General features: G+C 49.2%; 5 protein-coding genes across 5 annotated transcripts; 3 read left to right on the top strand and 2 right to left on the bottom strand.

Moving 5' to 3' along the window:
* Positions 1-245: 245 nt before the first annotated feature.
* MGYG_03227 (GMP synthase) lies at positions 246-1,146 on the bottom strand (the record flags this gene model as incomplete). The annotated part of the gene is made up of 3 exons (XM_003175658.1): positions 246-530; positions 593-822; positions 903-1,146. The coding sequence occupies 3 exons, from the start codon at positions 1,144-1,146 to the stop codon at positions 246-248; spliced, it is 759 nt and encodes a 252-aa protein (XP_003175706.1).
* Positions 1,147-2,070: 924 nt separating this feature from the next.
* On the top strand, positions 2,071-3,901 carry MGYG_03226 (multidrug resistance protein fnx1; the record flags this gene model as incomplete). Its single annotated transcript, XM_003175657.1, has 2 exons — positions 2,071-3,703; positions 3,783-3,901. The coding sequence occupies 2 exons, from the start codon at positions 2,071-2,073 to the stop codon at positions 3,899-3,901; spliced, it is 1,752 nt and encodes a 583-aa protein (XP_003175705.1).
* A 1,399-nt stretch (positions 3,902-5,300) lies between these two features.
* Positions 5,301-7,718, top strand: MGYG_03225 (C6 zinc finger domain-containing protein; the record flags this gene model as incomplete). Its single annotated transcript, XM_003175656.1, has 4 exons — positions 5,301-6,185; positions 6,248-6,936; positions 7,017-7,181; positions 7,250-7,718. The coding sequence occupies 4 exons, from the start codon at positions 5,301-5,303 to the stop codon at positions 7,716-7,718; spliced, it is 2,208 nt and encodes a 735-aa protein (XP_003175704.1).
* Positions 7,719-8,310: 592 nt separating this feature from the next.
* Positions 8,311-9,735, top strand: MGYG_03224 (hypothetical protein; the record flags this gene model as incomplete). Its single annotated transcript, XM_003175655.1, has 2 exons — positions 8,311-8,597; positions 8,655-9,735. The coding sequence occupies 2 exons, from the start codon at positions 8,311-8,313 to the stop codon at positions 9,733-9,735; spliced, it is 1,368 nt and encodes a 455-aa protein (XP_003175703.1).
* Positions 9,736-9,815: 80 nt separating this feature from the next.
* On the bottom strand, positions 9,816-12,131 carry MGYG_03223 (ATP-dependent RNA helicase DBP7; the record flags this gene model as incomplete). Its single annotated transcript, XM_003175654.1, has 1 exon — positions 9,816-12,131. One exon carries the CDS (start codon positions 12,129-12,131, stop codon positions 9,816-9,818), a length of 2,316 nt encoding a protein of 771 aa, XP_003175702.1.
* Between the last annotated feature and the right edge of the window lie 102 nt (positions 12,132-12,233).

Genomic DNA, 12,233 nt, shown 5'->3' with positions numbered 1-12,233 from the left:
CATCCGGTCTCCTCGGCACATGGAGACTACAGCCTTATATATGCGGCCCCTGCTACTTAATACCCTTATTTTTTTTATATAATTCTAGCGGTTTTGGCTTTGAAAAACAAAATGACCTGCATCTATATTCATTCTAGCATATTCTATCATAGACGCCATTATGTACGTTCGTAAACTCATAGCACTGGCCTTGTATTTTAATGGCACGTATCGTCAGTCATGGGTATGTATACTCCGTATGATGATCACTCTTCGGCCAAGAACTTCAAGAGAGCTTCGCCGATGAGGACACCGTCCTGCTTGTCGTCGATGACCTTCATGGCCGCGTCAAAGACCTCTGGAGGATAGTTTGCCTTTCTGGTCTGCATGATCTCCATGACGATGTCCCTGTCAAACTCGGGATGGCCTTGGACGGAGAACAGTTTGCGGGGGGTGTACATGCCTTGGATGGCGCACTTGGGCGTAGAGCCGAGCGAGACAGTGCCAGCTGGGAGATCATGTACGATATCACGGTGCATCTCCATGATGCTCTATCAATCAGTCAGTAGTCAGTAGTCAAACGAGCTATATATAAGTAGACACTCGGACGCACCAGCTTCTCCACGCCGAAGACCTCTTTACCCTTCTCCGTTAGGGTGAGAGGGTGCACAGCAGCCTCCCAGCCTACATCGCTACGGCCGACTTTGGCTCCCAGCACCCGTCCGAGGATCTGGTGGCCGAAACAGATTCCAATCACCCTGACGCGGTCCTGAGCCACCACCTTTCGAATAAACTCGACCAGTCTGTTAATCCAGGGTGTCTCAGTATCAAAGGCATCGAATTCTAAGGTAACGGCGCAATAGTTAGACTACTAGTTCCGAGCAAAAAGAAAGCAGAGATAGCAAGGAAACACAACCACGCACTTGATCCAGTGATGAGGACGGCGTCGATGTCCTCGAGAGCAGGAAAGACGTCGTTCTTCACGATATCGTACTCTGAAATGTCCAGTCCCGCCTCTGGGTCGACGATGTCAGGCCTGTTCAGCGTCTTTGCCGAGCGTCCCAGCAGCGACTTGAAGACCCCTCCAAAGCGCCCGCCGTACTTTGCTGAGGTGCCGGGCAGGGGATGGTCGCACTCAAGGACCGCAAGGCGGATGGGGCGTCTCATGGCTTCTGACTTGTGCGTCTCTTCTGCTGCAGTCTGGACTTACTTAGTACGGAGTACTTGGTCGGGGCGAGGCGTCTACTGTGTTAGTTAAACAGTGGAAGGTGTCGGGAGCCCGCGATGCGCCCTTTGTCGCTTTTCTCCAGGGGGCCGAGGATGAATAAGAAGAAGCAGACGCTTAACTAACTTAGCTAAACCAACCTAGTTAAAGGCGACTCCACCGCCCCGTCACTTCACCGCATAACGACAACAAGGACAACGACGGCAACCATCATGACTATGACTACAAGTGCTCTGTATGATTATGGCTATGACTACGAGGATACCCGAACACTGCCGTGAGGTGGCACACAGAGAGAGGGAGAAGTGTCTAGAGAATTCTTGGTGGAGTTCTATCGCAATACCGACCATGATACCCATCGATCAACAGGGGCGAGAGGCTGATATCAACTCTAAGCCAACGCCTCCAAAAGAAAAGACGGGTGGCTTGATATCACTAGTTACGCATTTCGGTCTCAGGAAAGCGGGCAAACGAGATGCTTCCTCAAATAATTCGCTTCTTGTCTGGTTTTCGAGCTCTCTCTGGTCTCAGCCCAGGGATTAGGTCCCACATCCTCTCTTACACTGAGCAATCAGCAGTTCCATCACAAACTTGGGCTAGAGATTTCAGTCCTGTGTTACGAGGTCGACTCCTCCATAAGGGCCATAACCCTGCAGTCATGGTATATAAGGAGATTGCTGGCCTGGGGTGAGCAGGTCGATGTTGTTGGGAGTGTTTTCTGCAGTCTGGCCCCCCCTGGATGTCGAGAGAGAAGAACGTCGAGTTACCTACCAAACGGTTAACGCAAGCATTTTTAACTTGACTTGCCGAAAGCCACAACCAATATATCGATTAGGGACCCGGGCTTTTTCTTTGAAAAAAGTCAAATGGCTCCCGCGAAAGCTCAAAGCGTGGATGAAGAGACACCTCTGCTTCGTTCGGGCACAGATGACGACTATCCGGGTTTCGACATTGCCCGAGTTCAATCTATCATCAGTGTAGATGGAATAGAGCCTACGATCACGACCCTTATCGCTCCGGATAACGGCAATTCCTGCTGTGCCAACAACGATGGAACAACAGAGGACCAAAAGACAGAGGGACATCCTCATTTCATAAACGTTACCCAAAAAGAGTTCTGGTCGATCTTCGCTGGCATCCTGTTCGCCTGGCTGATAGCCATGTTCGACTCTACGTTGATGGCCTCCATACATCCCGCCATCACATCGCATTTCAACGCCGCAAACTCAGCATCGTGGCTCTCAACCGTCTTCCTGTTGACTTCGACTGCCTTTCAACCTGTATTCGGCCGCATTTCGGATGTCTTTGGCAGACGGCCGGTCTATCTCTTCGCCGTTGCCGTTTTCTTCATTACTACGGCTTGGTGTGCGACTGCTCAGAGCATCAGCAGCTTCATTGCTGCTCGCGCCTTTTGCGGTCTGGGTGCCGGAGGTGTCGTTTCGGCTGGGATGATCATCAGCTCTGATCTCGTCCGGATAGAGTACAGGGGCATGTATCAGTCATATATAAACCTGTGTAATGGCATCGGCTCTTCATTGGGCGTGGCTTGTGGTGGTTATATAGCAGACACTCTTGGATGGAGGGCTGCGTTTGGCATACAGCTGCCCTTCATCTTCGTCTACTTGATAATATCATATTTCGTTGTCCCAGATTCTCTAGGGCCACAGCTTGCTCGCAATGAAGGTTGGACACTCATGCAGGCGGTCAAGACGCTCGACATAACGGGCTCATTCCTGCTCATCACCGGAGTCACCTCCCTATTGCTTACTTTGAACCTGGGAGGAAACATCCTGCCTTGGTCTCACCCAATCATCGTGGTGTCTCTTGTGGTGTTCTGCGTCTGTCTGATCCCATTCCTGGCAGTTGAGGCGAGGGCCAAACGACCGGTCATGCCACTGCCTCTGCTGTCCACTTTCCCGCAGGCTAACCTGATCCTGTCGAACTTCTTCGGAACCATGGTTATCAACACCATCCTGTTCAACATGCCACTATTCTTCCAGGCGGTCAAGCTGGAATCTCTGACCAGTTCCGGGCTGAGAATCCTCGCTTCTTCTCTGGCGATCATGGGATCAAGCGTGTTTACGGGCTTCTTTATCACCTGGAGCGGACGATTGAAGCCTATGCTTATAATAGGATTCGCCTTTTTCATTCTTTCCTGCGTCGTTACTGGCTCCATGAACAGAGATACTCCCGGGTGGCTGGCGATGCTCTTTTTGCTACCATCAGGCTTCGGCCAGGGCTTCGCTATGCCAACCACTCTGGTATCGACTCTTGCAGTCAGCCCCCAGGCCGAGCAAGCCGTCACCACCACCACTCTCAGCCTGTTCCGTAGCCTGGGGTCGGTATTTGGTGTTTCGGTAAGTAGCTGGACACTGCAGAACGCTCTGATCTACTACTTGACACAGGCAGTCACTGGCCCTGATAGACAAGCCATCATCAAGCGGGTTCGCCAGTCTATTACTGAAATACGTCTGCTGGACCCGATGCATCAAGGTCAAGGTACGTTGAAACCGTTACATTTGCCTCTTTGTGATTTGTACTCAGCCCCTAAATGCTGACTATCTCTGCCATTCTGTAGTTATCCAAGCGTATGAGCAGGCTCTTCGCCTGACATTTATCGTCGGCGTTGCATGGGCGTCAATGTCCTTGCTCCTTGTACTGCCCGTCAAGCTAACTCGGCTAACCCGAAAGGCGTGATGCCCCGACATGTCCATCATCATGTCAATAAGCTCTTTCGACATGTCACAGAAGCGTTGTCGGGACGCCATTGTAGACCCTGTGTAAGTGTACACAAGGCATACCTAGTTACCACTTTCATGGGCTCCCCTTTTCCAGCATGTTGACCATCTTTCCTGCTAGGGGGATAGTATAGCATCTCCATCACTTTCTATAGAATAATAAGCTATATGACCAGTCTGGATAAACCCAAACCCGCAGTCAGTACTCCGTATCAAAAGGGCAAACCATATCCGATTTCACCAAACGCCCTGTCTATGTACGAGACCCCCTTTCGACCACTCAATATTCTCGTAGCACAAGAACCCTGGCTCGAAAACAGCAAATAGAAGCAAAAAGAAAGAAAAATTAAGGATAACTAGGACGGTGGCCAAGCTGGTCTTGTCCTCCCCCGGGCCAGATGCAAATATGATCTCTGAATTGCATGTTCATGTTCAACTTCCAATGAACTCGCCTTGCTCGAGATTTTCATAAATAATTGGAATATCAGAAACTTTGGTTCCCGAGAACCGCAACGCTGGGTTGCCTGATCGTATATTTACGAGGCGTAGTTAGGCTCGATGATGTGCATAGTTACATGGCATTCAGCTAGCTATGTACATGTCGGCGGGCGGCCCATCAGCGAGACGCAGGAGAAGAAGAACAAGAAGGAAGAAGAAGAAGAAGCGGGAGCCTTGTCAATAACCCCGGATCTTAAGGCTCGTTGTTGGTTGGATGGCCTTCTGCTATATTATTATTGCGTTAAGTAGTTATTATTTTTTTGGCTAAGCACTTTTCTTCGGCAAACAACCAACTCCCTCCGATGGACGCTCGCCCTGAGCTCCTCTGCCTCCTGTTCCTCCTGCAGTAAGCCCTTGGATTGACCGTGCATGATACATAGTGGCCTAACCAATGCATATTAACGAGTATGTCGTCTAGATCGGTAGATACAAAGCTCGCGCAGCGCAAGTGACCCCTAAGTGACCTACCAGGAAGCCGTCCAACACAGGGCAAGCTGCAAGTACGACATCAAGTGCTTAGCCCTATATGGGCCGCCCCGAGCTGACCAGTTATCATTGAGCTGGATCACCGCAATCCTCCAGTAGTCGACGGGCGACTGTCTTCCTCATCTTCCGCCAGGCCCCAGAGAAATGCGATAGGTGCTGACGGCTCGAATCACGAACGGGGAGCAATCCATCACCTTAGCTCCCTTCTCTCCCTCCCCTGCCTGCCTGCCTGCCCGTCTTCCCGCCCGTCCGCCAGTCTCCCGGTTCAGGGCTCCCGTCTGTCCCTCTACTGATACTCGAAGTCGCTTGGTGGAGTAGCTTGACACAGCCATTCTTACGGCATTTGGGACGACTCTTATGAGGCTAGGATATCCATGGCATCTAGTGTCGGTCAGCAATTGATGCAGGAAAACGAATTTGATACTTCTCTGGCCCTGTCACCTGGGAATCCCATACCTTCGCTGGTCGAAAGTAGTGAGATCAGAGGCTCTTATCAGCCTCTACCTACTGCGCAAGGGTCCGGTCAGGCAGCTGAGCGGCGGAAGAGCACCGGGAAGAAAGACGCAGCCGAAAGAGATGAGACTTCTGCCCCGACAACAATACCAGCAGGCACCGCTACCAGCAGCAGTCCAGGTACAGCAAAGGCCGCAGCAGCATCGAAGCCGAAGCGGGTGAGAACAGGATGTCTGACCTGTAGGGAAAGACATCTCAAGTGCGATGAGGCTGTTCCGCGATGTCTCAATTGCCAGAAATCTGACAGACAATGCAAGCGTGGAATTAGGTTGAATTTCATTGATACACAGGTTGCTGCGCCGCCTTATGCAGCGCCGGCTTCCCAGACATGGCAGATCAATTTTCGTGACGAGTCGAGAGAGATAGCTTCGGAATACCTGGGCGGATCTGAGAGGTATCGTCCCATAAAGAATGAGGAGTTCGCAAAGCCTCCGGGATTCGGGTTTGCCAATATGATGGGATTTCCCATGTCTTCTCATCAGAATCTAGCCAATATACCGGCCTTACTGACATTTCCTGAAGCCCCGTCTGCTGAAGGGTACGAATCTATGTTTCAAACGACTCAGCAGCCGCCCTCTTCTAACCATGTAGTTCAAGATCAGTCTATTCCACAGCCACCGGTGCTTACTCTAGCACCTCCAAGGGATCCGAGGCCGTGTCTGAATACCCCAGAAGAGGTGCTTCTTATGCAGGTGTTTGTCGAGGAGGTAGGCCTATGGATGGATTCAATGGATGCCATGAAACACGTACGTATTTTTTCCCCATGTTCCAACTCTCCTAGATTAAAACCGCCTGCTCACCTATTTAGTTTACCCGTATAATACCATTCTATGCTCTCGGGGAGCCAATGCTTTTAAATGCTCTACTAGCATGCGGTGCTCGCCATTTACATCTCGTAAATATGACGTACAAAGAGGAAAAAGCTCTGTTCTATTATAACTCGGCCACCCAGGACCTACTCAGATACCTTCAAAATCCTATACGAGACTCCGCCCTCTCTGCTACCACAGCTGTGGTCCTCAACGTCTATGAGATCATGTCCACCAAGGAGACACAGCGGATGAACCACATTGCTGGAGCTCGAGCTCTTATCAAAGAGTGCCAATGGGATGGCAGGTCATCCGGAGTAGGCGGTGCCTGCTTCTGGCTAAACGTCGGCATGGAGCTACTCAGCTGTCTTCATTACAATTGGAGACTGGCTTGGGATCCGGATACGTGGGGAGTAGATATGAATATGGTTCCATCTGGCTCGAGCATTGTTGGCAACGAGGAATTATGGACTCACCGGATAGTGTATATCTGTGCAAAAGTCGCTAATTACCGAGCAACAACTCCTCAACCCTTGGTTCATGATAGACAGGGTCAGCAAAGCGACGAGTGGAACAAAATGAAAGCTTGGTGCGATGAATGGGAGAGATGCATCCCCCGATCCATGCGGCCGCTCGGATACCTGCAGTCATGGCAGTCAAAGACAAAGTCTTCCTTCCCTGAAGTTTGGTAGGTTCCAAGTGTTACCAGAGCAGAGGGATACTAATCTGCCCATATGCTAATTGTTTTCATACTGACATAAGGATTAGGCTAATAAAAAGGTCGTCTGTGGTTGCCCGGTTGTTCTATCACACTACATGCATTCTTCTGGCAAAGACGCATCCAACCGAGTCCCAGTTCAGTGAAAATATGCTAGCAACCCAACAGAGCCATGCGAATGATATTTGTGGCATTGTAGCACATGTAAAGGACAGGTATGTTTTGTCCGACCTGTCCTTCTCCGTCCCTTTACCAATTCCAAGTTATACTGACATTCCTGTAGGGGTGTCGCTAGTGTCTCCATTCGCTGTCTTATCATTGCAGCAGAGTGCCTTGTCAGCAGAGTCTCGCAAGAGCAGGTCTTAGAGATCATGGATAAAATCCTCAAGGAGACCGGCTGGAAGATCGGACCACTTCAACAGGACCTAGTGCAGAAATGGGGATGGAATGTCAAAGCTGAAAGCCAGGCAATGCCACACCAGCACCAGCACCAACATTCTCATCAGCAGCACCAGCAGCCTACCATGTCTTCTATCCCGACATCCTCAACAGCTGCAGGCTCCATAAACCTGAATTCCTCCTTGCTGCCTCCTGAGGTGGGGCTTGCTCTTCCTCGGCCGGCCATCCCACAAGGTATTGTTAACCCAATGATGGCGGCCGCTGATTTCAATGCAGCCAACCACCCCTATCAGAACCACTACGTTGCACCGCAAAACACCTCACAGGGCAGTTATCAGTACGGCCACTACTAGTTCTTACACACGGTAGCAGGCAAACTGGATAGGTCTCATACCTTTTGACATGGCATGGCGCATGGGTTTTCGACTGCATGGGGGGAGCTCTCTGCTTGTTATTTCTCGGCATCAGTGTACTTCCGGTCATCCATCGTTCTCTGGCGTTTTTTGGCGGTCTTGAAACCATACATTTAATCATCATTTCCCGATATTCTTCTATGTTTTTTTTCTGGTGGAAATAGGCTCTTAGAGGCCATTGAAAAGATAGCAACTTTTGGGCTCGGAGGAGGACTGGATTTTAGCATATCATTTTCAAGTATTTAACGGAGGAAAAAGTGCATATGAATGGGGCATTATTGGCTTTTATTCTTATATTTAGGCATCAACCTGGTCATCATTTTTTGAACCATTCCATCTAGTTATTAATTCGGTGCTGTTCCAGAGGCCAAGACCTTTCTATTTCTTCAAGCTTCAGCTTTCGGAACTATCAACACCACACATTTTAACAAACCGCTAGCTATCTGGACTATAAGTACTGTAGTTTGCTTAAAATATACCCAGAAAATAACATCTACGTTATACAATCTACGGCTCCAGCAGAACAGTAAATATGGCAGCTTCCGAGCCACGCCAGCAGGGCTCCTCGGACTCAAGCCAAAAACATCCACCGGCCACCCCTATCTATGTTCTTAGAGGGCACACGAGTCCAATACACTCCCTCAACTTCTATGGATCTAATTCAAGGCTTATTTCTGGGGATGCTGATGGCTGGGTTGTGGTATGGGATATGACCAGTAAACGGGCGGTAGCATCCTGGAAGGCCCACGAAGGATCTATCTTGGGCATTTCAGGAGTTGAAGCCTGCTTGGAAACAGGGGTAGAAAGAAGGATAATGACGTGAGTTTTCTTTTTCCTATATGCTGCAGGCCGAATGTATCAACTAACAAGCTGTAGGCATGGGAGAGACCACAAGCTGTGTGTCTGGAAGCTGAATGAAAAGGATGAGGACGTCGTGGGAAGGACGCTGCCACTGGACACGCAAAACAACCCACAAGATAGGAACAAGCCATGGCTATTGCACTCGCTCTCTGTTAATGCTCTTAATTTTTGCGGCTTTGCATATTGTTTTCTCTCACAAAAAGGTGAGACTGAGCTTGGGGATGCGGTTAAGCCGGGAAACCAGATGCTTCTCGCAGTTCCAAATGCTTTGAATACCGGTGGCCTTGACATTTTCCATCTACCATCTGAAAGACGGCTATGTGTCATCTCGCCTGACGAGAAGGTCAACACTGGTATGGTTATGGCACTAGAAATGTTCATATCGTCTGAAGGAGAAGATCTTTATATCATTTCTGGCTACGAGGATGGAAGTGCGATGGTCCACGCCTGTCGAGGAGGCATTAACCGGCTACCCATCGCGAATACAAATGACTGTTCTAACTCCTCATGGGACTGGGAGTTATTGTATTCAAATCGTCCACATACCCAGCCCGTCTTATCACTCGATATATCACTTTTTTCGGAAGGAAGATACTTCATCACTTCATCTGCGGATGCAATTGTAGTGAAACATCCTATACCAAGGCTGCCGCCCTCTTTGGAACCCGATGTTACCAATATCAGAAGTGTGGTGGAATCAACACATTTAAAATCCGTGAACACCAAACATTCCGGACAACAAGGGCTGAGAATTCGATCAGATGATAAAATATATGCTACCGCTGGATGGGATAACAGAATCCGGGTTTACAGCTGCAAGTCAATGAAAGAGCTGGCTGTTTTGAAATGGCACAAGGAAGGATGCTATTCTATTGCCTTCGCTAAGGTTTTTACGGACACAGGGAGTATAGGAGCCGCTGGGGGTGTGATGACTACGGATACAAACCTGGAAAGTAAGAGTACGTCTCTTATGGTTGCGAATGAACCCCGTTCTCTGACGGAAATCAAGCAACAGAGAAACCTCAAAGCACAATTAACACATTGGATTGCCGCCGGATCAAAGGACGGAAAGGTCTCGCTATGGGATATATACTGATTAACTATGCATACAACTCCGTCAAACATGAAAAGGAGAGGAAAACAAGATAACATCATACGCTGCCTCGTATTGGATCTCTAGGCAATGTTGAATTCGTTTGCCGCCGTCATGTGCTCTCTCATCTTCTTCCGCATCTTATCGGCCGCGCTATCATTCCTGGGGCCAGAATCATACTTCTTGCCACTGGAATCTATCGCTCTGTTTGCCTTGAATGCCTTCTTCGTTTCTTCCTTGCCAGTTCGAAGACCAGGAACATTGATCTTCGTTGGCCTGTCTCGCAATCCAAAACCTTTAGCCAGATGGCCCAAATGTAGATCCTTTATGTTGAAGTACTCCCTCTCGTTTGCAATGTGAGTAGCGTACGCACGAATGTGAGATTGAAAAGCCCGGCGAGCCATTTCCAGGATAGTAGGGTTCTCCAGGGTCCAACGTTCTATATCTAGTTGGAACTCCGTGGCTGCCTCTTCCCAACCTTTGCCATTAGTCCGTCCAAATCCTCGCTTCAAGATGTCATTTTCGTCTCTGCGAGTGACAGCCTTGCTGTTTTCATCACGATACCCACGTTTTAGAACATTGATATATCCTTCTTCACTTCCAGGCAAGAGGAAGATCAAAGCACGGCCGTCACGGCCCAATCGAGCTGTGCGTCCGATACGATGAAGATGATCATCAGCAGAGAACGCCGGGTCATATTCAATAACAAAGTCGACATTTGGTAGATCAAGACCTCGCGATGCAACGTCTGTACATATTAAAACGGACGTATCCTTTTGCTTGGCGAACGCAGAAAGCGTGGCGGTTCGAACATGCTGAGGAAGGGATCCGTGGAGTTTATGTAGTATTACTGAATTGTTCGAGTTTGACAGTGTTGGAGATTCGGCTACTGTTCCCTGGGTAGACGAGTTAGGGGAAGGAGCCGCTTCGGCACTCAAATCTTTCTCCTTTTCATCCTCCTCTTTGCCAACACCGTCTATAGTCTTATCTGACTTCCGAGTGAAAACCTCAAAATGATAATCCACTGAATCTGCACAGGAAACGAAAACGATAGCTTTCATAACAGTTCCCTTGCGTATGAACGTGCTTTTGAGCAGGGCTGTCAAGGTAACAAGCCGAAGTTTTGATGCAACAATTGCGAATGACTGCTTCAGCTGTGCTGGCGCTGAGAAGTCCAAAGCCTTTTGCGCATCTCCAGCTTCGGAAGAAGCGTCTTCAATTTCCTCTGCGGGGTCAGTTTGTATATGTACTGCATCCTTTAAGCTCATCTCTCCTAGGCGCTGCACGTTCATCTTAAGTGTGGCGGAACATAGCACCGTTAGCCTCCTCGGAGGAAGGTTTTCAATCTTTGACGTTGGCCGCCTCTTTGAGTCCAGCTTTTTGATAATGCCTTGAATCTCTTCTTCGAATCCTAATTCCATCAATCGATCGCCTTCGTCTAGCACAAGCCACCTAACAAGGCCCACGTCAAGTACTTTGGTATTATCCAGGTGATCCGCAAGACGTCCAGGAGTAGCAACGAGAATATTTAGACCCTTCCGTAACCTAGCCTTTTCTGATTTCTTCTTCTCTCCACCAATAACTGTTCCAGCTACTAGCCAATGAGCACAGTTTAGCAAACTATCAAGTACAACTGATATCTGTTTGCAAAGCTCTCGAGTCGGTGCGAGGATGATAGCAAATAAACCGGAGTCTCTGTGGATCGACGTGGATTGGCCCTGATCTCCCTCTGTACCTTTTTGACCGGATAGGTTCATTAACCGCTGTACGAGGGGTAGGAGGTATGCAAGCGTCTTTCCAGAGCCAGTCTCTGCCTGTATAAATCCATCACAATTCTCCTTCAATAGCTGTGTGATTGAGCTCTTTTGAATCGCGGTAGGATTTTTCAATTTCAGTTTCGTTAAAAGGTGTGCTGCGAGCTCGGGTGATAGACCAAGCGAGGTAAACGTATCGATACCATCGACGAGAGGAGCATTGGAAGCCTTCGCTACTTCCGCCTCATTTTGCGCCGTAGATTCATCCGACGCAGGGACAGTTTTCGCAACAGGGTTATATGAGAAGAGCGATGAGATGACTTCTCTTTGCGGGCCAGTAGCATATTTGCTGCTAGAGTTATTGGAAACTCCCGTTATGGTAGCGGTGCTCGGTTGAAAATCTCCATTATTCAGTCTCTGTCGCTTCGGCGGACGACTGTATGCGCCGCCATGGTCTGCTTCTCCTCCCCTTGCGCCTCGATCACTGTCGTCTGCGGTGAATTGCTGCTTGGATTTCTTGTGCCGGTGGCCTGCGATTTTTTTGGCGACGAGACGATCCTTCCACTTGCCGCCTTTAAATTTCTGTTGCGAGCTGATGATCCCATCTCCCACATCAAAATTCATAAGCATGCCATCGTCCGCCATGGTGAAGAGCAAGACAGGGGCAGAGACGACGTTATCGTTTCGTTGACTTCTCCTTCTTTGCTCTCTCCGGCGTTGGAGGCGGAGGATGAAGACCTGAAGTTT

The sequence above is a fragment of the Nannizzia gypsea genome, genomic scaffold (assembly GCF_000150975.2).
Source record: "Nannizzia gypsea CBS 118893 supercont1.2 genomic scaffold, whole genome shotgun sequence".
Taxonomy (NCBI): domain Eukaryota; kingdom Fungi; phylum Ascomycota; class Eurotiomycetes; order Onygenales; family Arthrodermataceae; genus Nannizzia; species Nannizzia gypsea.
This window is presented reverse-complemented; position numbering and strand designations above follow the sequence as displayed.